At 39.1% G+C, this 27,203-nt stretch overlaps 1 protein-coding gene across 1 annotated transcript in view; it reads right to left on the reverse strand.

Moving 5' to 3' along the window:
• Positions 1-251: 251 nt before the first annotated feature.
• NDFIP2 (Nedd4 family interacting protein 2) overlaps positions 252-27,203 on the reverse strand; it is a 69,443-nt gene continuing 42,491 nt past the window's right edge. Inside the window, exons 5-8 of the mRNA XM_036301904.1 lie at positions 24,432-24,556; positions 7,868-7,934; positions 4,687-4,792; positions 252-3,474 (exon numbers count right to left, since the gene is read on the reverse strand). Coding sequence (XP_036157797.1) covers positions 4,689-4,792; positions 7,868-7,934; positions 24,432-24,556 — 296 coding nt within the window. The 3' untranslated portion in view covers positions 252-3,474; positions 4,687-4,688. The remainder of the gene's footprint in view (positions 3,475-4,686; positions 4,793-7,867; positions 7,935-24,431; positions 24,557-27,203) is intronic.

Here is a 27,203-nt window from a genome sequence, read left to right on the forward strand (position 1 = left end):
TCTACTGCAAAATAGAAATGAACATAATTTTCACAAAGTTGATTTTCTTGTATTTATTAAAATTAAACTGCAATCTATCTCCTAACATATAAATTACAGAGACAAGTTAATGTTGCATACTCCAACCTAATTTCATGCAAGTTGTTCTCCTCGCAAATCTTGTGTGGTCTGCCATATAAATATTTTAGTGAGGCCAACGTGGTGATAATATATTGTGAATTAAATTGATTTCAAAAGGACACATCAACAGGTTCATATTTCCACATCATTAGAACTTTATTAATAAGTAAAACACATCAGCATATTTTATATATGGGCAAGGACATTCCTATAGTAGATGGCACAATAGCAACTAACAATTGAATTTTATCAAGAATGAGGTTTTAAAAAATAATACACTAATATTCCACATGACTATTTGAAGAATTCAATAATAAACAATTAAAATAACATTTAACAGCAGTTTAAAAATATAAAGCTCATTGTTTCCTATTTATCATAAGCTGGAACCACTCAAATACAACAATTTCTATTTAAAAAAAAAAAGATACTACACATGTTCTATAAACCGGACAAATGATTTGGCTAGGAAAGGCCATAACAATAATTGTCTTCTGCCCTAATACTCCAGTTTCTTCTCTCAAAAGGCAAGGGGTTCAGACGGTCACTTCTCAGTCCAGTATAGTTATATATAAGGTGATCATATAATTTATCCTCCAAATTAGGACAATTTGAGAGTGAGAAGATGTCCTATTTAAGATGAGAAATAACCAGGAATGGAAATAACCAGGACTGTTCTGAGGAAGCTCAGGAAATATGTCACTCTAGTTAAATACAGTATCAAATGCACTATCATTACTTTTGTGCTTTAGGGGACAGTGTAGACCAGTTGGAAAAAAAAAAAATTAAGGAACCTTGAATTTTTCTGCAAATAGACTTTAGATCCCACTCTTCCTGTTAGGAGAGGTTTACTGGAAATATTGTTTAAACAGGTTGAAATCATAAACAATCTCAAAGGCAATGGATATATCTTATAGACTCAAAAAAAAGGGGGCTAGAGATTAGTATTTTTTCCTAGTAAACAATTTTCATTTTACTGAATACAATAGGATTTGTCTATCCTTTTAAATTTCTAAAATCTATCCTTAACAAAGAAAAATATTTTTATCTTAATATTAGTTTATTTCATAAACACATAAAAATGGATTATCTGGCCATAACTAGCTTATTCAAATATAACAGAAATTTAATAAAATTTTTCATTAACTTCCAAGCCCAAGTTCACATTCATTCAAAAATTTAGACACCCTAACAAGGTTTTGATTTTTAATCTTTAAGGCATAGTACAAAGGTGGATATGTCCCCAAAACACACCAGCAGCTGTTCTATCCAAGCTCACAGGAAATGAAGTGAAATGTACAGGATCTGATAAATTTGAAAGGGGGTGTAAAGGTTTTAAAAAATAATATCCTGGTTCCTCCGAGTGGGTGATGGGATTTAAGCCTACCACTGAATTGTACCAATTATAGAAAATTAGATAACCTACACACTTGAATCTTATGATTTGGTGAAACAAAAATCAAAACAAAGAGTGAAGTTTTGATGATGGATCAAAAGTGACACATACATACTCAGAAACCAACTATCTGATCTAATAATTTAAAATTAGCATGCAGCATAGCCTAATTTCATTTAAAAATTATTAAAAGACAAAGTATAGATCTATAGGAAATTAATATAAGGGATCTAGCATGAGTTTACATTTCTTATTAGTACACTCTAATTTTAATTAATTTCAAAATCAGGCAACTAAATTAAGTATTATTTTCTTTATCCCATGCTATTGTTCTACTTCAAGGGGTGTAACACAGGCACTTAAATCAATAATACAATTCTATGCAGGGGAGGGTACTGAATGAGGGCAAACAAAAAATAGGCTCAATTAGCAAAAACAAAAATGTATGTTTTATTATCAAAGACAATAAAATAAATCAGAAAATACAGATAAATACAAAGAAAGTATAAAGCATAATCATTTTTTTTTTTCAAAATGGAAAATGTCCCTGAATAGTTTTTGGTGTATCTTTTTGTAGTAGTCATGTCTAATAATAAACAATCAATTGTATGCATATGTTCTATTTACCTGTATTAAATGATTTTTAAGTTTAAAGAGTATATAATTCCCATTATTTTTAATGTTGACATTCAAAAGCAAAGTTATAACTAAAAATAAAAATAAATGAGGCACAAAATGATTTGCAAAATGTAGTAGCTTATGAATGTAAAGTAGATTCCAGTTGTAATAATGGTGATACACACACTCTCGCAACACACAAACACACCCCACGCCCCCATATTCCACAGACACATTTCCATACTTGAAAACATATTCTGCATATCAGGTTATGATTTTTACAAGTTAACCCTACAATCACAAAGCAAGAAGCTATTAATAGTACAAGTTTTTACTTGCTAAATTTAACAAATTAAACATCTAAAAATTATTACAATGGTACTGAAATATACTTTTATTGGCTTTTTAAAAGACAAATGCAAATGAGAATCATACTCAAAAAATTAATTTTCAAAAATGCCTTAAATGAAATAAAATAAATATCTAATACAATCGTTTCCTATAAGAATCTTTAAGATGGTCAATGCTAAAAAACCAAGCTTCTCATTTGAGAATCCCTAAAATTGGCAAGTCCCTTAAATTTTTTTTCTTATAAAGGATATGTGGAATACCCATATTTTCTTAAAATTTGTCCTAAAACAAACTCTATCTTTAACATCCAAATTTCCTATATATATTAAGTTCACTTATTTTAAAATTAATGAAAAGATATCTAGACACAATTTTCTAAGAAAACAATGCAGAAAGTAGTTTATGCATGGTTATTTACAGAAAGAGCTTTACTAAATAATGATGTAAAAATCATGTTCAAAAATCTGACACAACCTTTCTAATCAGCACTGCAGGTTTCAAAAAGACTTTATATTTACCAAAGGATGTTTCATGTGTAGTTACTAGATAAATCTGAGAGCCAGAAACTAAAGCATTTGACATGGTTAATAATTTCATTTTTATTATACTAAAAGTCAGGTCAGAAGTCAATGGCATTTACATGCTAGAAGACTGTTTATCACTCAACTCTTTGAAATACATCAAACACTGATTAACAAAATGTGACTGTACTTTACTGCTACAACTTTATGGTGTCTTTCAAGTATATGCAAATCTTTTGAAGGGGCACAGATGCAACTGCACAAAACAAATGAAATATAAATATTTAAGAGAATGAACAGAAGTGGCTTTTAAGCATAAACCACCCTGTCATCCAATTTTGAAGCTCTATCTTTTAACTAATTTGTCTTCTGTTATTAGTAGTCTTCTATCCTATTAAAGTTGTAGGTTTACAAGATGATCTGGAAATTTCACATTGATGTAAGAAAGGAATGTCTGGTTGATGCAGTCTAGAGACAAAGAAAGAATGTCTTAAAATGTATTACATTGCATTTATCTAAATGATAGTACAGTAAAAACCCATTTATAGCAGTACTATATCAAGTATACAATGTTCTTTTAATAAAAATGACATAGAGTAGCATTTATCAAAATATATTCTAAAGATTAGGAGACCATCTAGAAAACTTTTATATTATGTTTTAGACTCTTGAAAATGCAAACAAAATAATCATACTGAATACTCACAGAATATTATTTAAATTTGCAAAATTACTTTGCCTTTATCTTACAGTCAAAACTGACAAATTCTTAATGTCACTGTGTGCAAAGACATTTTACTGATTAAGGAGAAAATATGACATCTTTGGGAGGGAGGTCTTAATGGAATATTTAAAATGATACATTAATATGATCCAGAAATACAGTTGTACCCATTGTACTCTCCAGCAGAAATAAGTAAAGTATAGTAGCTTACATAAAACTCATTTAAGTTAAAAGTAAAATTTAAGCAACCAAATTACAAACCACACAATTTATTAAAAGATTATTAAGTATATATAGCAACTTTGAAACATTTTGTACTTGTAGATAAATCCAGAAGGTAAGTGTTTTAGCAGATATTTTGCTTATGCAGTTCAAATACCTTAAAACACCTCTGCTCATTTCTTTATATTTCCTTTTATTCAAGTTGTAGCCTTCATTATTGATACAAACTGTCACGCATTAAGAAAACAATAACAGAGCTCCTAGTTTTTTCATACACCTTTAATTCCTTGATCCAGTTTGTTAAGATCAGTGCATGGGAAATTGCTTTTCAATCACAGATTTGCTTTTTGTTCTTTTAACCAAATGTCTATTGGATTTCACATTGTTTTATGCAAAATGTCTATCCCTTCTGTGTAAGTGCTTTGTCATGGTTTGTTTCAAGCCTTCAAATTTTGTGCTAGAGGTTATTTCATTCATATCCTGTGGTCAAAGTTTCAGTTTACTCATTATATATTTAAAAAATTAAATTTATGAAATTCAAGTTTACAAATCTAAATTATCTTTAACAGTTCACAACATATTACATTTAAATAAGTTGATTGTTAACAGAATAAAATATTTAATATGCTATATTTGAGTAAATAACATGAGTACATATTAAACATTGAGTATGTATCTGGGGAATATAAATAAATAAAGGGAATAAAAAGAGTTAATATATTAATAGGTCTTACCTCTATAATAAGAAGAAATATCTTGTTCTATGAGCAGCTGCCATACTTTCAGACATGTTTCTGACTTTCAGATAATTAACAAATCCCCTGAAGAAAAGGAGCAGGCCTGAGGTTGAAATAATACAAATATATTATGTTCTTATACAGAAAGGTGGCATGATATATTTAAAATAGACAATTATAAACAAGATCCTTTTGGCTTAAGAAACTTATCTGTAGGATTTCATTCATTCCATAGTATATTTAACATTATAATGATAACTCCATCATCAGGAAATATGATAAAATTTTACTGCCACCTAAAAATTATTTCAACTTATTAATCCTAAATATAACTAAAGTAAAAATTAAATTAAAGCAAAATCCAGCCATGAAAATCTAGAATTACACAAAAATATAAATTTATTAATTGACTTCTTTAAATAGCAAAGTTACCTAGGGTACTTAAACTGATTCAACTTATAAAAATCCCATTTTACCAAATTTTCGACTAATATAGCTACTAAACAAACTAAGACATTTTTACTGACATCTAATAGTGTTCAAGAGAGAATGTATGCATGTTAATGATAACAATTGTGGGATAACACTAATTAGCCTGTCTAGCAATATCAAGTGTATAGTGTCATCGGTGAAATCTATATTTAAAGATATGTGCATTATGTAAATAATTTTAAATACTAGTTCTTATTTTTTAAGTAATAAAAGATGAATTTATAATAAAAATTAAGAAAAGAATCAGGAAAGAAGACTTGGGAAGCAGCACTCTAGTAATCTCATATCTACCTCAGTGTTCTCTTCAGTTAAACAGTATTTTTAAATAATAGCCACTTACATCATAGGTATCTTAATAATTAATTTTAAAAAACACCTGTGAAATGCTTCAAAGTTTCAGATGAAAAATGTTAGTTAAATATAAAAAGCAGTAACATTATTAGTAGACTTAAATTTTAATATACTTAAGCATACAATTCTAAGAAAAACAGTTATTAACTGCAGTAAATTTTTAACCAGGTAATCGTGGGGTCAAAAACAAAAACAGAAGACATGTATGCATGCAACCTTCCTCGAAAGGAGGAAGATTTTGTTAGTTTAAAATGCGAAGTCCCAAACTAAATTTGTGCTCCAACTCCAAGTAATCAAAGCACTAAAAACAAAAAAACAAATGGTAAGATAGAAGAGATATACAAACAATGACTTAAACAAGTGGTTTAAATTTTAGCTAAATCTGATCCCATCTGCTTCCTATATCCTAACTCCTTCTATTTGTGACTCGCACTCTGAATCCACTGCATGTCCTTCCAGATGCTGTTCAAAGATAATGGACACTGTGATCCAAATGTAAAAGTATTATTAAAAAATGTAAACCGAAATTATTTGTGAAATCTCTTTTTTGGCTATGAAGCTGCTATTTCTAAGACATTTTGTTCTGGTGAAGCATTTTTTAAAATACCTAGAAACCACTCAGCAGTTATTGTTTCTGAGTTCTACAAAGTGCTCAACATTCTTGAGTGTATGTGAGAGCAACATTTTTATCATGGAGTAAATTTTCACATTCCCCTAAAGCAGTGATGGCGAACCTATGACACGTGTGTCAGAGGTGACACGCGAACTCATTTAGTTGGTTGATTTTTCTTTGTTAAATGGCATTTAAATATATAAAATAAATATCAAAAATATAAATCTTTGTTTTACTATGGTTGCAAATATCAAAAAATTTCTATATGTGACACGGCACCAGAGTTAAGTTAGGGTTTTTCAAAATGCTGACATGCTGAGCTCAAAAGGTTCACCATCACTGCCCTAAAGTCTAAATCATGACTCTGATGTGGAACTGGAGTTGTCCTCTGCACTCCCCTCTAACCCACAGTTGTTTTTCTAAGATTCCTCAATCTCTTAATCCATAATAATAAAGCATAATATGCTAATTAGACCGGACGTCCTTCTGGACATCCTTCCGGACAAAGCGGGGGCTGTGAGGGAAGCCCAGGTCCCAGGTGCCTGCTTGTGGCCGGAGGGAAGCCCAGGTCCCGGGTGCCAAAGGGAAGCCGGCAGCCGGGGAAAGGAAGGCCTACTCTTGCACAAATTTCATGCATCGGGCATCTAGTAATACATATAAGCAAATATACTCAATTAATATGCTTAACTACATAATAAACTTTATACATTTTTTTCTTAAAGTAAGAAACTCAATAAAAAAAAAAACAACACAGAATTCAGGCAGTCAAAATATAACTAACAACATAAAAAACTGGCTGAAACCTGTATGAGTCTTACTCCCCAACAAAATCACAACACTAGAATAGTAACTTCACTATAATTACTAGAGAAAGAATCCAGGGTCTTTTGTGACCTTAACTGACCACTAAGAAGTTATGTCCCCAAAGACCCTAAAGACCCAATAGCAGGACTAAATAAAATCTCAAGGAGAAGACTGCCACCTACTGAAATGCTATTATTTTCTGGTACAATTACTCCACTATAGAAATGTGGGCTTTGAAACCTAAGTAGAAACAAAATGTACACTTCATGTCAGTAAATGAATTTGAAATGTGGGTTAAAGGTATAATGTGATTTTAAGATTAATTTAATTATACATCATGAAAAACACAGGAGAACAGAAGTTGGATGTCCAAAATTCATCAATACGAATAAAAGACATGCTTTGTAAGGAGACAACTCAAAAGAAGTACAGTGATCATTAGGCATGAAACCTTTCCTTATGTCTAGCTGATTAATGACTAATGCAGAGTACATTTCAGAAGTATAAAGAATGTTTCAGTGATCCAAAAATAACAGGATAGAACATCCAACTATCCTACTCTCAACATTTTCTAAGTTCATTAAAAGAAATTATGTATGAATATTTTCCAAGATAAATACTGAAGGCAATTATTTTTAACCATATTAGGATTTTCAGGTTTTGTAACATTCAATTGTCATTAAACCAGTGAGTCCTTAAGTTGAATGGCTCTGAATTTCCAATCTAAGAAACCTGGAGTACTATGTAGAATTATATGAATAGCTGACATGATGAAGTATCTGGACATGAGAAATTTACAGTAGATTTATTTCCATATAATTTGTAACACAATGTATTTATACCTTAAAATTTTAGGAAATATCAAAGTTAAACTAAATACAAACTAATCAAAGTAAAATGCATTAAGAATAAACTTACCAAGTACAAGGAATATCCACCAAAGCCAATACTGTCCATTGAAATATCCAGTAAAATAATCAGAAAACTATGGAGTGAACATAAATATATTAATCATGTCTGTGTACTTAAATGTGAAAATCATAGATTAGTCTCAGTTTCAGAATGATTTATCTCAAATAATCTTTAGCACTTAAAAGCAGCATAAAAAGAAAATTAGAGAAGAAAAAAATACTTAATGACATACATATAAAATTATCTGAAAAAACCCTTTTATATGTAATAAACATATATAAAATGTTTTGGGAAAAATCAATTTTCATCTGCTTATAAGAAAAAAAGGGGACTCTCATAGCCAGTTAGCCTGGAGGTCAAATCACCCCCACTATTGCCGACAACAATCAAGGCTTAACTACAACAAGACTTTGCACAAGACCACTAGAGGGTGCACCAAGAAAAGATAAAAAAATGAGGAGACAAAGAAACAGGATGCAAATGTCAGAAATGGAAGATATAGAGCTCAAAACCACACTTTTAAGGTCTCTCAAGAACTGTCTAGAAGCTGCCGATAAACTTAGTAAGGCCCTCGAAAAGACTGGTGAGACCGCCGATAAATGTAGTGAGATCCTCAAGAAATCTAATGAGACCCTCGATATTGTGATAAAAAAACAATTAGAAATTAAGCATATACTGACTGAAATAAAGAATATTGTACAGACACCCAACAGCAGACCAGAGGAGCGCAAGAATCAAGTCAAAGATTCGAAATGCGAAGAAGCAAAAAACACCCAACTGGAAAAGCAAAATGAAAAAAGAATCCGAAAATACGAAGATAGTGTAAGGAGCCTCTGGGACAGCTTCAAGCGTACCAACATCAGAATTATAGGGGTGCCAGAAGATGAGAGAGAGCAAGATATTGAAAACCTATTTGAAGAAATAATGACAGAAAACTTCCCCTACCTGGTGAAAGAAATAGACTTACAGGTCCAGGAAGCGCAGAGAACCTCAAACAAAAGGAATCCAAAGAGGACCACACCAAGACACATCATAATTAAAATGCCAAGAGCAAAAGACAAAGAGAGAATGTTAAAAGCAGCAAGAGAAAGAAACTCAGTTCCCTACAAGGGAATACCCATACGACTGTCAGCTGATTTCTCAACAGAAACTTTGCAGGCCAGAAGGGAATGGCAAGAAATATTCAAAGTGATGAATACCAAGAACCTACAACCAAGACTACTTTATCCAGCAAAGCTATCATTCAGAACTGAAGGTCATATAAAGAGCTTCACAGATAAGGAAAAGCTAAAGGAGTTCATCACCACCAAACCAGGATTATATGAAATGCTGAAAGGTATCCTTTAAGAAGAGGAAGAAGAAGAAAAAGGTAAAGATACAAATTATGAACAACAAACATGCATCTATCAACAAGTGAATCTAAGAATCAAGTGAATAAATAATCTGGTGATCATAATAGAATCAGGGACATAGAAAGGGAATGGACTGACTATTCTTGGGGGGGAAAGGGGTGTGGGAGATGCGGGAAGAGACTGGACAAAAATCGTGCACCTATGGATGAGGACAGTGGGTGGGGAGTGAGGGCGGAGGGTGGGGTGGGAACTGGGAGGAGGGGAGTTATGGGGGGGAAAAAGAGGAACAAATGTAATAATCTGAACAATAAAGATTTAATTAAAAAAAATAAAAAAATTAATTCATTAATAAAAAAAATAATTAAAAAAAAGAAAAAAAGGGTAAGTGCTATATAACTGAATACAACATTTTCTCATTAAAGAGTTCACATTAGATCCTTTTTCATAATCTTTCAAAGCCATGACTACCATCCCAAATACATTACAGCGACTCCCTACTTTAGATATTAGCACCAAAGCCATATTAGTTTAATCTTATCAGATATGTTCTGATGACCTCTAAAAGGAAGAGCTTTTGACCCTCTGTACACCCCCGACTGCTAATTACTGCCAAGAATACCAAGCACAGAAAGACCCCAACTCATTAGTCATTTTATTTTCAAACTGATGGGCCAGCTTTCAGTTCCCAACAGTGAGCTGTGAACAGCTAAATGAGCCTTGAAGTGGCATTTCAACAGTTCCTATTAGTGGCCATGGTAGGCAGTTTTATAGTCTCTCTGAAATGAGAATATGAAAAGGCAGTTGGAAGGCAGGGTTTGATGATACTGGACATGGGTACTTTCCCTTGATTAGACTCTAATCATCAAGATTTATTATTTAAAAGCTTTTTAAAACTTCAATCTAATTTTCTTCAGAGCTACTTCAGATAATTCTTCCCTATTATCCTTTAGCATCTGAACACTTAAAATAACTGTTTTTTAATCTGTTTTTTAAAGCCTCTTAAGTACTTTTACAGGAAGTATTTATAATTTATAAATGAACCATGCTATAAATTCTCAGCTTAGAGTGTCAGAAATTTCAAAGGTTAAAAATTTACTAGTATCATTAAAGATACAAATTCCACATACTCTAATACCTTTAAAATATGTACTATGAAGGGAGAACTAGAAAATTGGGAAAATATAGCTTGTAACGTATAGCACTAAACTACTTTTAATAAAGTAATAATTAGAAAGAAAGGTTTTTATACAGATTTTATAGGCTAAGAAAAAGAATCAAAGCAATATATTTTTAACTTGATAATTTGAAAACATATTTAATACATAATGTTACATAGCAAGAAGCAACCAGAAAATTAGAACAATGTCATTCTTCACCCAAAATATTTACCTAAAGCTATTTTTTATTTACTCCCAAGAAAAGAATATAATTACCTTCAACTTGAAGTCAAAGAAATTCACTATGTAAAAAAGATAAATAAGCTTTTGGGTTCGTTACTGAGTTATCAAAATGTGTTAAAACACTACAAATTATAGGGTTGAGTCAAGCTGTTGTTAAAAAAAAAAAAAAAAAAAAAAAAGTAGCCCTGGCTGGTGTGGCTCAGTTGGTTGAGCATCATCCCATGCACTAGAAGGTCACCGGTTCACTTCCTGGTCAGGGTGAATACGAGAGGCAACCAATTAATGATTCTCTCTCCAATGTTATTTTCTGTCTCTCTGTGTCCCCGCCCCCTCTAAAAATCAATGGAAAAAATATCCTTGGATGAGAATTAACAAAGTGAATAATGAATGAATGAATGAAAGAAATAATAAAAACATCAAAAGCCTTAGGTAGAAATAATATCAGAATCTTGGACAAAAGATACAATAAATCTGAAGTTCATGCAACTCAGAAATAAAAAAGAAGGCAGTATGACTTAGAAATTACTTATTGTCTAATAAAAGGAAACCCTCAAGCTTCTGGGAGAAAACCTTTCTCTCAGCACTGATGTTGAAGGGGAATTTATTGCTTGGAGCACTATAATAAAAGTAAAGTACAGAGGCATTACAAAATTAGAAGAGACACTGAATTGAGAACAAACTGGAAAATGCAGTACTCGATTCCTCCCACAACCACATCAAAAGTACAACTTGCTGAAACCGGTTTGGCTCAGTGGATAGAGCGTCGGCTTGCGGACTGAGGGGTCCCAGGTTCGATTCCGGTCAAGGGCATGTACCTGGGTTGCGGGCACATCCCTAGTAGGAGATGTGCAGGAGGCAGCTGATTGATGTTTCTCTCTCATTGATGTTTCTGACTATCTCTCTCCCTTCCTCTCTGTAAAAAATCAATAAAATATATTTTAAAAAAAAAAGTACAACTAAACTACAGAACAACCATCATTCAGAGCTGCTTGAAATCTAGCAGAATGGAAGTCCTACAACTAAGAATATGAAGAAGAGCCACATGGAGAATGATAGGAGGAGTAGAGACGTGAATGGGCTGGTGGCGGATAAAAATCAGGAGGGATATCTCAGCTGTGGAGGTCTCCCATAAAGAAAGAGGGATCCCAACCCCACACCAGACATCCCAGTCCAGGGTTCCAGTACTAGGAAGAGAAGTCCCCATAATTTCTCACTGTAAAAACCAGTGTGGATTGAGGCTGAATAAGATGGAGGGCTGCTGGAGTCCCAGCCAGTTTCTCTTAAAGAGCCTGTATACAGGTGCATGCACTTACTCGGACTCACTCAGACTCACTCACTCTAAGCTCCACCACTAGGGTAGCAGCTTGAAAGGCACCAGGGACATATGGGGTGGAATTGAACTATCTGAAATCAAGGTGAGAGCTGAAGGGACAGCTTTCTCCCAGATAAAAGTGTGAGCAGAGCCATTATTCCTTTTCTGAGCCCTTCTGCCAAAGAGTCAGTAAGCAGGGGCCATATCTGAGTCTCCAGCAACCTGGGTCACCCTGGTCACCCTGCCCCCTGGTGATTCCCTGAGAGCCCACCATGCCCAACTATCAGGCCCACTCAGCTGTTTCCACTGACTTTTCCATATGAAAAGCCTGTCTTGGTGAGCCTCATACCTCTCGCTAAGTGGCCTCATGCTCAGCACTAGTGGCAGCCACCTTGGTTTGCAGTTTAGGACACACCTGGGCACCTCCAAGCCCAATACAAGTAGCAGTCATCTGCAGATCACTTTGTAGCTCATGCTGGGAGACCCCCGGGCAGACTATAGTGGCTGACCTTGGCCTGCACCTTCCAGGAGACCCCAGAACCAGCACACCTGGTGGACAACTTCAGACCACAGTGAAGCACCACCCAACTGTGGTAGGCAGTTAGACAGACATGAGCACAGCAAGAATGATTGGCCAGGCACAGAAGGTCACCAGGGTGGAAAGCCCTGGGTGTCTAGCAGAAGACAATTTGGAGGGTGGGACCTCACCCCCAGGGTGACCTTTCCTCCCCTAGCATATCACTGGTCATGCAGTTTGGACTCCCTAACCTTTCCTCTCTAGAGATAACATTTAGACCTCAGTTGTATTTCAGCTCCAGGCCCAGAAAAGCAACAAAACCAGACCAGCAACCCCGAGGCTGACCTAAGGACCAGCTGCACTGAATAATGACCCCTGCCCTGGAGCAGACCAGTGATGGCGAACCTATGACACGTGTGTCAGAGGTGACACACGAACTCATTTATTTGGTTGATTTTTCTTTGTTAAATGGCATTTAAATATATAAAATAAATATCAAAAATGTAAGTCTTTGTTTTACTATGGTTGCAAAGATAAAAAAATTTCTATATGTGACACGGCACCAGAGTTAAGTTAGGGTTTTTCAAAATGCTGACATGCTGAGCTCAAAAGGTTCGCCATCACTGACCTAGACCCTGAAAGGACACACCTGGAAAGCTGCTGAATATTCTATTAAAATCTTCTCCTGGGACCTCCCCTAAAATCTCTACCCTTAAAACCCTTTGGATGGAACACCCACTGAGCTTCGCCTCCAGGGAGCAAGCCCAAGCCTTTCCCTTTTCCTTCTTGACCCCCAGGCTTTTTACCATTAGCTTCCTCACTCCCAAGCTCCTAGGGCCCTTCCTTTGCCTCTATAACTTATTTCCTAAGCCCATTTCTTCTATGAATTATTTCTTCCACTTCTGTGATATTATAATGTTCTCTTATAGTTTGAGTCTTGGCTCTTAATTCTTCCTAGCCAGAACTCAAGTACTGAGGTTGCTGAACCCAGATCTGGTCTGACCCTACCGGTCTAGTCTAGTACCTGGTGCCATTCTTGCCGCCTACAAAACCACCACCTCCACAAAGGACACACTCAAGGATCAGACTCAGCAGGCACCAGAGCCCTGCTAAATTAAGTCCTGCTCCATGGGTTGGGCCCCTGCACAGCTGATCCTCCACAGTGGTCAGAGGTCAGTGGCCGCAGCCAGTCCTTGCAGCCTATCAGACTCGGGGTAAATCCCTTCCAATGAGGTGCCAACAGCAATCAAGGCTCAACTACAACAGGAGGGTATACACAGCCATATTGGGGGGCAGGGAGGGGCGTCCCCATGGTGCCCAGCTTGGGTGAATAAGAAGGCTATTCCACCGGATCCTATAGGTCCCCTACTACATTAAGCCACTAGGGCAATTCAGTGTCTCTTCTAATTTTGTAATGCCACTACATTAGTCCCCTACTACTATGAAGCCTGGGAGACACAACAGCTCTACAGGGAGGCTGCCAAAATGATACAAAGAAACATGTCCAAAGTGAAAGAACAGAACCAATCTCCAAAAAAAAGAACTAAACAAAACAGAGACAAGCAATCTACTAGATGCAGAGTTCAAAACACTAGTTATAAGGATGCTCAATGAACGTAGGGGAAGAGTAGATGAACTCAGAGAGAACTTTAACAGCATAAAAAAGGACATGGAGCACGCTCTTCCTCTTGGAAGTATGCCTGCACATTTCCCTTCACCCTCTTCTTCCCCCTAGGTGCATTACCTAAGCCTTTCTCTTGCCTAGGCTCCATGGGCCCTTCTTCTGCCTCTGTAACTTATTTCCTGAGCCTACACAGCCCAGCTGGCTCACTTTGCTACCTCTGTAACTTTCTAAATAAACTTTATCTTGTAATTTGGAGGTGGGAGGTGGGGGCAGAACATGGAAACCATAAAAGAACCAGTCAGAAATGAAAAATGCACCAACTGAAATGAAGATTAATTTACAGGGAATCAATAGTAGACTAGATGCAGTCCAAAATCAAAACAGTGATTTGGAATATAAGGAAGCAAAAACACCCAATCAGAATACCAAAATAAAAAAAGAATGCAAAAATATTAAGATAGTGTAAGGAGCCTCTGGAACAACTTCAAGCATACCAACGTTCGTATTATAGGGGTTTGAGAAAAAGAGAGAAAGCAAGAAATTGTAAATCTATTTTAGAAAAGAATGATTTAAAACTTCCCTAACCTGATGAAGGAAATAGACATACAAGTTCACGAAATGCAGAGAGTCCAAAACAAGATGAACTCAAAGAGGACCACACATCATCATTAAAATGACAAATGTTAAACACAAAAAGAGAATCTTAAAACCATCAAGAGACAAGCAGTTAGTTACCTACAAGGGAGCTCCCATAAGACTGTCAGCTAATTTCTCAACAGAAACTTTGCAGGTATGAAGGAATTGCCAAGAAATGTTTCAAGTGATGAAAAGCAAGTACTTGCAACCAAAATTATTCTACCCAGCAAAGCTATCATTTAGAATAGAAAACAGATAAAGAGTTTCTCAGGCAAGAAAAAGCTAAAGGAGTTCATCATCACCAAATCAGCATTACATGAAATGTTAGTCTTCTTGAAAAAGAAGAATATGAACAATAAAATGGCAATACATATCAATCAACAAAAGCCTAAAAAACAAAATAAATAAACAAACAGAACAGAAACAGACTCATAGATACTGAGAACATTTTGTTGGTTGCCAGATGGGAGGGGGATTCAGGGAATGGGTGAAAAAAATTAAAAGATTAATAAGTAAAAATTGGTAATTACCAAATAGTTATGGGGATATACAGTACAGCATAGGGAATACATATAGTCAGTAATCCTATATAATAAAGAGTTAATATGCAAATTGACCGTCACACCCTCCCACAAGATGGCTGCCCCCATGTGGTCACAAAATGGCCGGCAAGGGAGGGCAGTTGTAGGCCATCAGGCCAGCAGGGAAGGAATGCTGAAGGCGACCAGGCTGATGGGGGAGGGTAGTTGGGAGTGACCAGGCCAGCAGAGGAAGGCAGATGTGGGGGACCAGGCTGGCAGGGGAGAGCAGTTAGAGGTGACCAGGCTGGCAGGGGAGGGCAGTTGGGGGCAACCAGGCCTGCAGGGGAGGGCAGTTAGGGCGACCAGATTGGCAGGGAGGGCAGTTTGGGGTGACAAGGCCAGCAGGAAGGGCAGTTAGAGGCAACCAGGCCGGTAGGGGAGGGCAATTGGGGGCAACTGGGCCTGCAGAGGAGGGAAGTTAGGGTTGACCAGGCCAGCAGGGAAGGCCAGTTGGGGGTGACCAGGCCGGCAGGGGAGGGCAGTTGAGGGCGAAATCAGGCCGGGAGGGCAGTTGGGGGCGATCAGGCCGGCAGAGGAGCAGTTAGGCGTCGATCAGGCTGGCAGGGGAGGGGTTAGGAGGCAATCAGGCAGGCAGGCAGGTGAGTGGTTGGGAGCCAGCAGTCCTGGATTGTGAGAGGGATGTCCGACTGCCAGTTTAAGCCTGATCCTGTCGGACATCCCCTGAGGGGTCCCAGATTGAAGAGGGTGCAGGCTGGGCTGAGGGACACCCTCCCTCCCACCCCCGCAGTGCACGAATTTCGTGCACTGGACGTCTAGTATTCTAATAACTATGTATAGTGTCAGATGGCTAAGAGATCTATTGGAATGATCACTAAGTTATATAACGTCTAATCACTGGGGTATACACCTGAAACTAATATAACGTTGTATGTTAACTTCAACTGAAATAAAAATGTTTTTTTATATTTTTTAAAAAAGAAAACAAGCTAGATTCTAACCCACCTACAAACTGTGGGACATTAAGCAAGCTATTAGAATCTTTTCATTCTTTGTTTCATCATTAATAAAATGGCTAGATTATCAGCAGCATCACTGATAGGATTAAAGAATTTAGTGTTTGTAACAAATTATGCTTGGGACATATTAAAAGTACTCAATGAATGGCAGCTATTATTATTCCACAGAAAATATTTTTAAAATTTAATTTTTCGATTACAGTTTACATTCAATATTATTTTGTACTAGAGGCTCAGTGCACGAATTCATGCACGGGTGGGGTCCCTCAGCCTGGCCAGTGATCCAAGCCAATTGGGGCCATCTCACCCAGTCCCTATTGGGCTGGCTGGCCAGGGGGTAGGAACCGTGGGAAGTTGGCTGGCCAGCCTGATTGGGGCCAATCAGGTCCAGCAGGTGGGGGGTAGGAGGGGCCTATTGGGGCTGGCAGGCCAGGGGTGGAGCGACTGCTGAAGGTTGGCCGACCAGGGGGAGGGACCGCAGGAGAGTGCACTGACTACCAGGGGGCAGCTCCTATGTTAAGCGTCTCTCCCCTGGTGGTCAGTGTGCATCAAAACGACTGGTTAGTCATTCGGTTGTAATGGTCACTTAGGCTTTTAAATATATATATATATTAGTTTCAGATGTACAGCATAGTGGTCATATATATATATATATATATATATATATATATATATATATATATATATGCTAAGTGTCTGACTGTTCAACCGTTCAACCAGTCGCTATGATGCACACTGACCACCAGGGAGCAGACACTCCAACCGGTAGGTTAGCTTGCTGCTGGGGTCCGGCTGATTGGGACTGGGCAAGATGGGCTGGACACCCCCTGGATCCCTCCCTGGCCTGGACACACGCTGGAGCCCTCCCGTGGCCCCTCCTTGGCCCTGATCGTGCACCCCTGGTGGGGTCCCTAGGTGTGGACTGCGCCGTCTCACAATCCGGGACCCCTCAGGGGATGTCAGAGAGCTGGTTTCAGCCTGATCCCCACAGGCCAAGCCGAGGTACCCCACCGATGCACAAATCCGTGCACCGGACCTCTAGTGTACGTGACAAAGTGATACAAAAGATTTAAAAAATATCCTTCTTGTATCATAAATATATATATAGGCTAATATGCAAACCATTAGGGCATAGTTAGTAATGTTTTAATCAATTTGATAATGTAGGTGCATAACTGAAGTGTCTGAAACACTTAAGAGCAGCTGACATATTAGGTTTGTGATTCTATTGAAAATTTGAGAATTGGATTCATTCAATTAGAAATCAATGTTTAAATAAATTTGATATGTATTTGATATGATATACATACATACACACACACACACACACACACACTAGAGGCCCGGTGCACAAAAATTTGTGCACTCGGCGGGGAGGGGGGGTCCCTCAGCCCGGCCTGTGCCCTCTCGCAGTCTGGGACCCCTCGGGATAACGACCTGCTGGCTTAGGCCTGCTCCCGGGTGGCAGAGGGCAGGCCCAATCCCTAGGTGCAGCCCCTGGTTGGGCTCAGAGCAGGGCCGATTGGGGAGTTGGGGCACCGCCCCCTGTCATGCACAGAGCAGGGCGGATCGGGAGGCTGCGATGCCACCCTCAGTCACGCTCAGGGTAGGGCCGATTGGGGGGTTGGGGCACCGCCCCGTCACACTCAAGGCAGGGTTGATGGGAAGGTTGTGGCGCCACCCCCTGTCACGCACAGAGCAGGGCCCATCAGGGGGTTGGGGAGCTCCCCCCTGTCACGCACAGAGCAGGGCCCATCAGGGGGTTGAGGAGCTCCCCCCTGTCACTCACAAAGTAGGGCCAATAGGGGAGTTGGGGCACCGCCCCCTGTCACACACAGAGCAGGGTGGATCAGGGGGTTGGGGCACCGCCACTGTCACACTCAGGGCAGGGCCGATGGGGAGGTTATGGCTCTACCCCATCACACACAGAGCAGGGCCCGTGGGGGGGGGGGGGGTGTTGGGGCACCGCACCCTGTCACACACAGAACAGGGCCGATCAGGGGGTTGGGGCGCTTCACCCTGTCACACACAGAGCCGCAGGGCGATCAGGGGGTTGGGGAGCTCCCCCCTATCAGGCACAGAGCAGGGCTGATCAGGGGATTGGGGCGCCTTCCCCTGTCACGAACAGAACAGGATGGATAGGGAGGTTGTGGCTCCACCCCCTGTCACACACAGAGCCACAAGGCGATCAGGGGGTTTGGGCGCTGCCCCCTGTCATGCTGATCCCGGTGCCAGGAGGCCTTTCAGCTCTGCTGATCCCGGTGCTGGGAGGTCTCGCGGCTCCGCTGATCCCAGTGCTGGGAGGCATATTACCCTTTTACTATATAGGATAGAGGCCTGGTGCATGGGTGGGGGCCAGCTGGTTTGCCCTGAAGGGTGTCCTGGATCAGGGTGGGGGTCCCCACTGGGGTGCCTGGCCAGCCTGGGTGAGGGGATGATGGCTGTTTGCAGCTGGTCACACACCCTTCAGGGTGGGGGTCCCCACTGGGGTGCCTGGCCAGTCTGGGTGAGGGGCTGAGGGCTGTTTTCAGGCTGGTGGGTGACTGAAGCTCCCAACTGCTCCTTTCTTTCTTTTCTTTTTTATTCTGGGCCAGCTTTAGCTCTGGCTCCAGCTCTGAGGCCTCTGCTGCTGAAAGCAGGTATCTGGTTTGTTTGGGTTCTATAATTGAAACTCTGAATCAACTCGAGCTCTGATATCCTGGCTGGCTGAAAGCAGGTTTCAGGGGTTTTGTTTAGCTTCTATATTTGTAACAATGTTTCAAACTGCAAGCTCAGAGGCCGGCAAGGCAGGCGGGGAACGTTGGTTTCCTCCGTCACTGAAGCAAGCAAGCCTCATGTTAGCTTCAAGCTGCCTGGCTGCGGGCCGCCATCTTGGTTGGCAGTTAATTTGCATATCGCCCTGATTAGCCAATGGGAAGGGTAGCGGACCTACGGCTAATTACCATGTTTCTCTTTTATTAGATAGGATATATTTTAAAGGTATAATATTACCCTTAGCTCAGTAAAGGTATTTTTAAAGGAAAATTAAATTGTCCTGATAATCAAACTTTATGCTAATACATACCTTTTTAAAAAATATGTATTTTTATTGATTTCAGAGAGGAAGGGAGAGGGAGAGATAGAAACATCAATGAAAGGGAATCATTGATTGGCTGCCTCCTGCATGCCCCCCAATGGGGATCAATCCCACAACACTGTCATGTGCCCTTGACCAGAATCAAACCCGGTACCCTTCAGTCCACAGGCCGATGCTCTATCCATTGAGCAAAACCAGCTAGGGCTGCTAATACATACCTTACAGAACTCTGAGAAACTCCAGTCTTTGAATTTAAGTTCCCCACCTAATCACATAGAGTTCTATCAGAGAATTAGGACCTAATGCCCTAAAGGGATAGGTTGCATATAAAGGGCTAATTTCTTTTTGGGTTCTTTTGGTTTTCAATCCTCACTCAAGGATATTTTTCCACCGATGTTTAGAGAAAGTGAAAGTGAGAGGGAAAGACAGAGAGAAATATCAATGTGAGAGATACACATCGATTGGCAGCCTTCTGCATGAGCCCCAGGGGCCAGGGAGGAGTCTGCAACCGAGGTACATGCCCTTGACCAGAATTGAACCCGGGGCCCTTCAGTCCACAGGTTGATGCTCTATCCATTGGGCCAAGCCAGCCAGGGCTGGGCTAATTTCTTTTTTATGAATCTATAATGATATTAAAAATTTGCCAGCTTTAGCTGAAATGAGAAAAATGTCCTCAAATTATTTTCTGAGTTTTGTAACTTAGATGAGAAATACCATTTGAATAATAGTTAAGTAATTTTATTACTAATATAACCAAGTTTGGACTTACCTAGCTCCAACTCTTGTTTTTTTCATAATAACTTCTGCAAGGATAGGAATTGTCTATCTTTTTATGTTTCATAACACCTAACAGATCTATGCTCTAGGTTGGAACCCACTTTACATTTTTTTAAAATGAAACTAGAAGAAAAGTCTGTCAAAAGGCTATTCCTACAATGGTTCAAATTTTAACATCTTAGAAGAAGCCAATCCACAGGTCCCAACTAAGAGTCAACTTATTAATAACCAAAACCTGTAATTTGGTCTTAACAGGAAAAGAGTCTGGTAAGATTACTGAAACCCTGAAAAGTGATAAAATAGGTTTTAAAATAATGAAGAAACACATTAAATCCATAGTTTAAATATTTTTGTAGTGAGTAATTTTTAAAAATATATATTTTATGGATTTTTTACAGAGAGGAAGTGAGAAGGATAGAGAGTTAGAAACATCGATGAGAGAGAAACATCGATCAGCCGCCTCCTGCACACTCCCCACTGGGGATGTGCCCACAACCAAGGTACATGCCCTTGACCAGAATTGAACCTGGGACCCTTGAGTCCACAGGCTGACGTTCTATTCACTGAGCCAAACCATTAGGGCATAGTTAGTAATGTTTTAATCAATTTGATAATGTAGGTGCATAACTGAAGTGTCTGAAACACTTAAGAGCAGCTGACATATTAGGTTTGCGATTCTATTGAAAATTTGAGAATTGGATTCATTCAATTAGAAATCAATGTTTAAATAAATTTGATTACTAGAAAGTATATGTTTTATTGACTACATTTAAATGTGTGGTAACTTTTAAAAAGACTTACTAAAACAATAAATAAAGGTACTTTTGATAATTTTCCTGGGCCTTATCCTAAGGAAACCAGGAAAAAAGCTTTGTAAAAAGGAGCCAAAAAGGGCCTTCAAGAGGCAAAAGTAAAGAGTTGCTGGGAGATTATGATAACAATAGTACTAGAAAAGTTCCTGAGATAGGAAAAAGAAAAGGAGGTGTCGTTGCTCTCTCCCTACACATTATCCTATCTAATAATAGACAAACATGGTAATTAACCATACCTTCACTACGTTCGCCATTGGCTGATCAGCGCGATATGCAAATTGACTGTCAATAAAGATGGAGGCTAATTTGCATACTGCAGGCAGGTCGGGACACTGGAAGCCGCCATCCAGACCCCCGTGTGCGACCCCAGGAGCCACCGGAAAGCTGGGCTTCAGGCAAGGCAGCCCCCCAGGACCCAGGAGCCACCTTGCCTGCGGCCCGTGATCATGATTGTGATCATGATCAGAAAGCCAGGCCGCAGGCTAGGCGGCCCCCCGGGACCCAGGAACCCATTGGCGAGGTTTGCAGGCGAAGCAGAGATCAAGCTATGAGGGGGAGGGTGGGGGGCGGAAGGAGCTACAGGAGCAGCTCTGGCCGGAGACTGAAGACTCCGGCCAGAGTGAGGAGCAAAGACTGGAGGCTCCAGCCGCAGCGAAGACTGTGTCCAGAGCGAAAATGGAAGGCGGTGGCCAGAGTGAAGGTCTGGGTCCCAGGTGCCAGAGGAAAACTGGTGCTGGCAGCCAAGGTAAAGAAGGCCTATTGCACGAATCTTCGTGCAACGGGCCTCTAGACCTATCTAATAATAGACAAACATGGTAATTGACCGTACCTTCACTACACCTTCCATTGGCTAATCAGCGTGATATGCTGATGGCGGCTAATTTGCATACTGCAGGCAGGGCAGGACAGCGTGAGTGCGAGCCACCACCCAGGACCCCGTGTGTGACCCGAGAAGCTGCCTGCCTGCTGCCCGTGATCGGATCTGATCCCAGGCCACAGGCGGGCCCCAGAAGCCGCCTGCCTGCCGCCCGTGATGGATCCGATCCAGGGTCGCATGCCAGCCCCAGAAGCCCCAGAAGCCGCCTGCCTGCCCCCTGTGATGGATCCGATCCCAGGTCACAGGCGGGCTCCAAAAGCCCCAGAAGCCACCTGATATGGCAGTAACTCTATCAGTAAGCACTCTGAAAGTCAGTGGCATAAATGCACCAATTAAAAGACAGATTATGAGGGTGAATCAAAAACAAAACCCACTTTAAATATAAAGACACCTACAGGTTAAAAGTAAATGAATTAAGCTGCAGCCTGTTTTGCTCAGTGGATAGAGCATTAGCCCGTGGACTGAAGGGTCCCAGGTTCGATTCCAGTCAAGGGCATGTACCTCAGTTGCTGGCTTGATCCCCAGTCCCTATCAGACCATGTGCAGGAGGCAACCAATCAATGTGTCTCTCCTTTTCCCTTCACTCTCTCTAAAATTCAATGGAAAAATATCCTTGGGTGAAGATTAACAAAAACAAAGTAAATGGATTAAGTAACATTAAAGAGATTATAAGAAAAATATATTCCAAATGTTGTTAGTTGTATAATGGTTATGTTTAAATTATTAACACCTAAGAAACTGGGTGAAGGGTTCATATAATATGCTGTAGTATTTTATAGTTTTTTTTACATGTATGAGATTATTTCAAATTAAAATATTAAAAAATTAAAAATTAATAAAATATTAATTGAAATATATCTGCATTACATGAAAAATCTCCTAATTGCTTCTAGCATAATTTATTAAACTGTGCTAAAATTTACAAGGGTTCAATTAAAGGATATCTTAATTCTAAGTGATATAATAGAAAATATATAATAGTGCATTTATAAGCACTTATCTGAAAATAAAAATTTAAAGAAGTGAATTTAAAGAAGGGATTAGCCAAAGAAAATATATGCACAACCCATGGACACAGACAACAGTATAGTGATGGTCAGAGAGAAGTGGGGGGCAAGAGCTGGGTAGAGGGGACAAAAGGTGGGAAATAGGTACATCCTATATAATAATAATAAAAGGCTAATATGCAAATTGACTGAACAGAAGAATGACCGGTTGCTATGACGTGCACTGGCCACCAGGAGGCAGACGCTCAATGCAGGAGCTGCCCCTTGGTGGTCAGTGCACTTCCATATGGGGAGTGCCACTCAGCCAGAAGCTGGCTCATGGCTGGCCAGTGCAGAGGTGGTGGCAGGAGCCTCTCCCACCTCCGTGGCAGCACTAAGAATGTCCAACTAACAGTTTAGACCCAATCCCTTGGGGGCCTAAGCCTTTAGTCGGACATCCCCCGAGGGCTCCCTGGCTGCCAGGAGGATGTCTGACTGCAAGCTTAGGCCTGATCCCCCGGAGAGTGAGCCTAAGTCGACAAGTGGACATCCCCCAAGGGGTCCTGAACTGCAAATGGGCGCAGGCCGGGCTGAGGGACCCTCCCTCCCACCCGAGTGCACAAATTTTTGTGCACCGGGCCTCTAGTCTTGTACATAAGCAGCAGACAGAGGTTGATTTCTAGGAACAACAGGAAAATGAGAAGACTTAGCAGGAACATAAAGGAGAAAAGGTGAGTTCTGATAACACTTCAAAAGCCTATAATTTTACTTTTGAGCTCTTAGGTTATTAAAAAAAGCATAAAGAGCAAGAAGATATTTAAATCCATGGTAATTTTACTAACTAATAGAAACTATTTTTTAACTGACTTAGAAATGCCTGCACTATATCAAAATAGTGGTAGCCGTGATGTGACTCAGAACATGTTTTTGTGCTGCAACTAGGCATGGGAGCTTAATTATATTATTTCCATACCTCACAAAAATCCTGAAAGGCAGCTATTATCAACCTATTATGAAGAAACTAAAGCTCAGAAGAATTTAAAAACTTAAAGTTAGCACCCTGATATAAAAAAGATGAGGTCCAAACAAGTTTTTCTGCTTTCAAAGTTCTTTCCATATACAGTAGTCCCCCTTTATCATTAGGGGATATGTCTGTCTTAAGACCCCCAGTGGTTGCCTGAAACTGAATAGCACTGAACCCTATATATAATATGTTTTTTTCCGATACATACATACCTATGATAAAGTTTAATTTATAAATTAGGCACAGTAAAATATTAACAACATAAAATAGAACAATTATAACAATATATTATAATAAAAGTTATATGAATGTGCTTGCTTGCTCTCTTTCTCTCAAAATATCTGAAATTTTCCACTTAATATTTTCAGACCATGGCTGACCACAAATAACACAAACCGAAGAAAGCAAAACTGCAGATGAAGGGACTACTGTACCAGCAAGCTCTCATATAAATACAGTTATAAATTTTCACACCACAGAGATCACTAGAATAATAAAGTCTAGAAGAATAAGTCTTGAAATAATTGAATTTATATGCATAAAATTTATGAACTACATAGGACATTTCCTATATTTTAATTTTAAAGATAAAAATGATAGACATTATCAAGACACTCACCCTGACAATAAGGATCCATTTGATCAACGAAAGGCCAAATCCACAGATGGCACCATACCTTCCAGCAATGGTATTGGTGATACAGAAGGATAAACAAAATCCAAGCCAGTTGAAAATAAACGCCACTAAAAGCAAGAGAAACAGTTCTTTTAAAAACTATACTTTGGAAACAAATTAACAGAGATTGATATTAGCAATACTTTATTGCTCAATGGGAATAGCAATTCCCTTTTCTTTTTTAACTCTGTACCAATTAAGCCTTCTTTGTAGACTACAGTTTACCTTTTGCAAATGTAAGTTATTTATCAGACATTAACAAATGAGTAAGCTTGGTTTCTTGTTAGTTTAATCAATAAGAATCAATTCCTTAAAGCCTATCACAATGGGTGAAACATATTTATACCAGATAAAAACCACGTCACAATGTAGCTTCCATGAGATCCCACCCAAGAAGCCCAGCCTCAGCAGTCAGTCAACCAATCAGCCAATATTAAAGCTGAGCCAAATAAATTATAAAAGATGGTTCCCAGACAGATATTCTTCACTGTCTCTTCCTCCTCTCTAGCAAAACCTGTTGTACTCCTCCACAGGAACCCACCCACCTTTGCAGACTCCTTGCGGAAGGCTGGATCCCACACTTAACCCCAAAAGGTGGGTCCCAAGTAGTCTGGGGGAAAATCACAGGAGGCCAAAACTCCTTTCCAATTTTTCTTTTTTAAATAGGACTTTTGAAAAACATTCCTTGGTTCTTAAGAACATAGCAAGGGAAAGGAGGATGGAATACAGATTAAGTAACAGTGGCTCTAAATTGATCCCTTTTGGAGCTGGGTGATGGATACATGGAGATTATTATACTATTGCCTACTTTTATGTAAAAAAAAGAAGAAATGGTCCCTCCTTTTCCTCTGGATGTTTGGACATAATATCTTGAACAGCTGCTGGGATCTCTTATCAGCCTGAGGATTAAACTCTCACTCCAAGTGGGGGAGAGTGAAGAAAAGCAAAGGAAAGCAGAGCCACAACACTGATACGTCTGTGCCTTCAGGTTGCTCATCCATGCTCTTCTTGTCCTGTGGGATAATCTCCTATTTAAAACAATTGAGTAGCGGTTTTCTATTACTTGTAGCCAAAACCATTCTGACATAGGTGAATCCATTTTGAAATAAAGGACCCATATTTGAGTCTCGGTGTGCTCACTTACTGGATATGTGACCTTAGACTCACTGCTGACCTCTGTGAGCCACAGTTCTTTGATCTGTAAGTACCTACTTCAGAAGGCTGATAAAAGGATTAAGTGACATAATGAATGTAAGGAGCTTAGCACAGTACAGAACCTCACCCATGGTAGCTGCCTAAGTGTTAGCTATCATTACTAGCCATATAAAATATCTTCACCTTACAAAGTGGGTCCTCTTTTCTGCAGAAAAAAAATTCAGGAGACACTATTGGAAATAAAGATTATTTAACTTTCTACTTTTTTTAAACCTAGATATCGATCAGTATTTTGCTATCTTCCTTATCTGTGCTATCCAATGCCACCAGCCACACTGCTTCTTACTGTGCCCCAGGAACATATCCTCCTCTATAAAAGAGGTTATTTAAATTTAAATTAAAACTAAATAAAATTAAAAATTTAGTTCTTCCATTGCAATCGCCACATTTCAAGTGCTCAAGAGTCATATGTGGCTTGCAGCTACCATATTGTCAGCTGATATACAGAATATTTCATTTCCACTATCATAGAATATTCTATTAGACATAACTGCTCTATACCTAATTGGCTAATATCTGTGGTAGCTGTAGGGGAAAACAAAAAATACTTAACAAATCAAAAATAATTTTATATCTATTTAAAATAAAGAATTTATACCAATGAGTAGCAGCAGAGATTCCCAACTCTATTGCCTACATATGCCACATATGTGTTAGTAACAGGCTGATATATTTCTCTCCTCAGGCCTCAGGGCAGACGGGTGAGGGCTAGGACAGAGGACAGACTGCTATGAGTCTTGACCACCTTCTTCCTTTATCCTAGTATGCTGTAAATATGCTATCATTTTATAAGCATGCCATGTTGTTAAAACATAGGACACATTGATGGAGAAAATCCAAAACAGCAAAATATTTCAAAAGTATATTTTTATATTTGCATATACAGTATACTCAAATACTGTCCAATTAGCTTCTTCAAATCAGACTTACCAATATCTATTATACATATTGCACCCTCATTAGGAATAAAATCCAAAAGAACAAAATAGTATTTACTAAACCATCATGTTTTCTTTTTGCTATCTGCCAGTGGTATCGATTCCTACAAACTATGCTCAGATACAATACCTTATTATGGACTGAGCTGTGCCACTTCAAAGAATTTGTAGATTGAAGCCCTAACCCCCAATGTGACTGTATTTAGAGACAGGGGCTTCAGGGCAGTAATTAAGATCAAACAAGGTTATATGGGTAGAACCCTAATCTGATAGGGTTGGTGTCTAGAGAGTTCTTTCACCACATATATGTAGAGGACAGGCCATGTGAGGACACATCAAGAAGACAGCCATCTGCATGCAAGCCAAAATGAGATTCTGCACCGGAAACCAAAATTTCTGGCACCCTGATCTTGAACTTCTAGCCTTCAAAACTCGGAGAAAATTAATTTCCATTTGTAAGACACCCAGTGTGCAATATTTCATTATGGCAGACCCAACAGACAAATACATGACTTAATCATCTTTAACTGGTTTAAGCACTAGGAAAACAGTGACCACTTGA

This window comes from Myotis myotis, unplaced genomic scaffold (genome assembly GCF_014108235.1).
Source record: "Myotis myotis isolate mMyoMyo1 unplaced genomic scaffold, mMyoMyo1.p scaffold_m19_p_3, whole genome shotgun sequence".
Lineage (NCBI taxonomy): Eukaryota > Metazoa > Chordata > Mammalia > Chiroptera > Vespertilionidae > Myotis > Myotis myotis.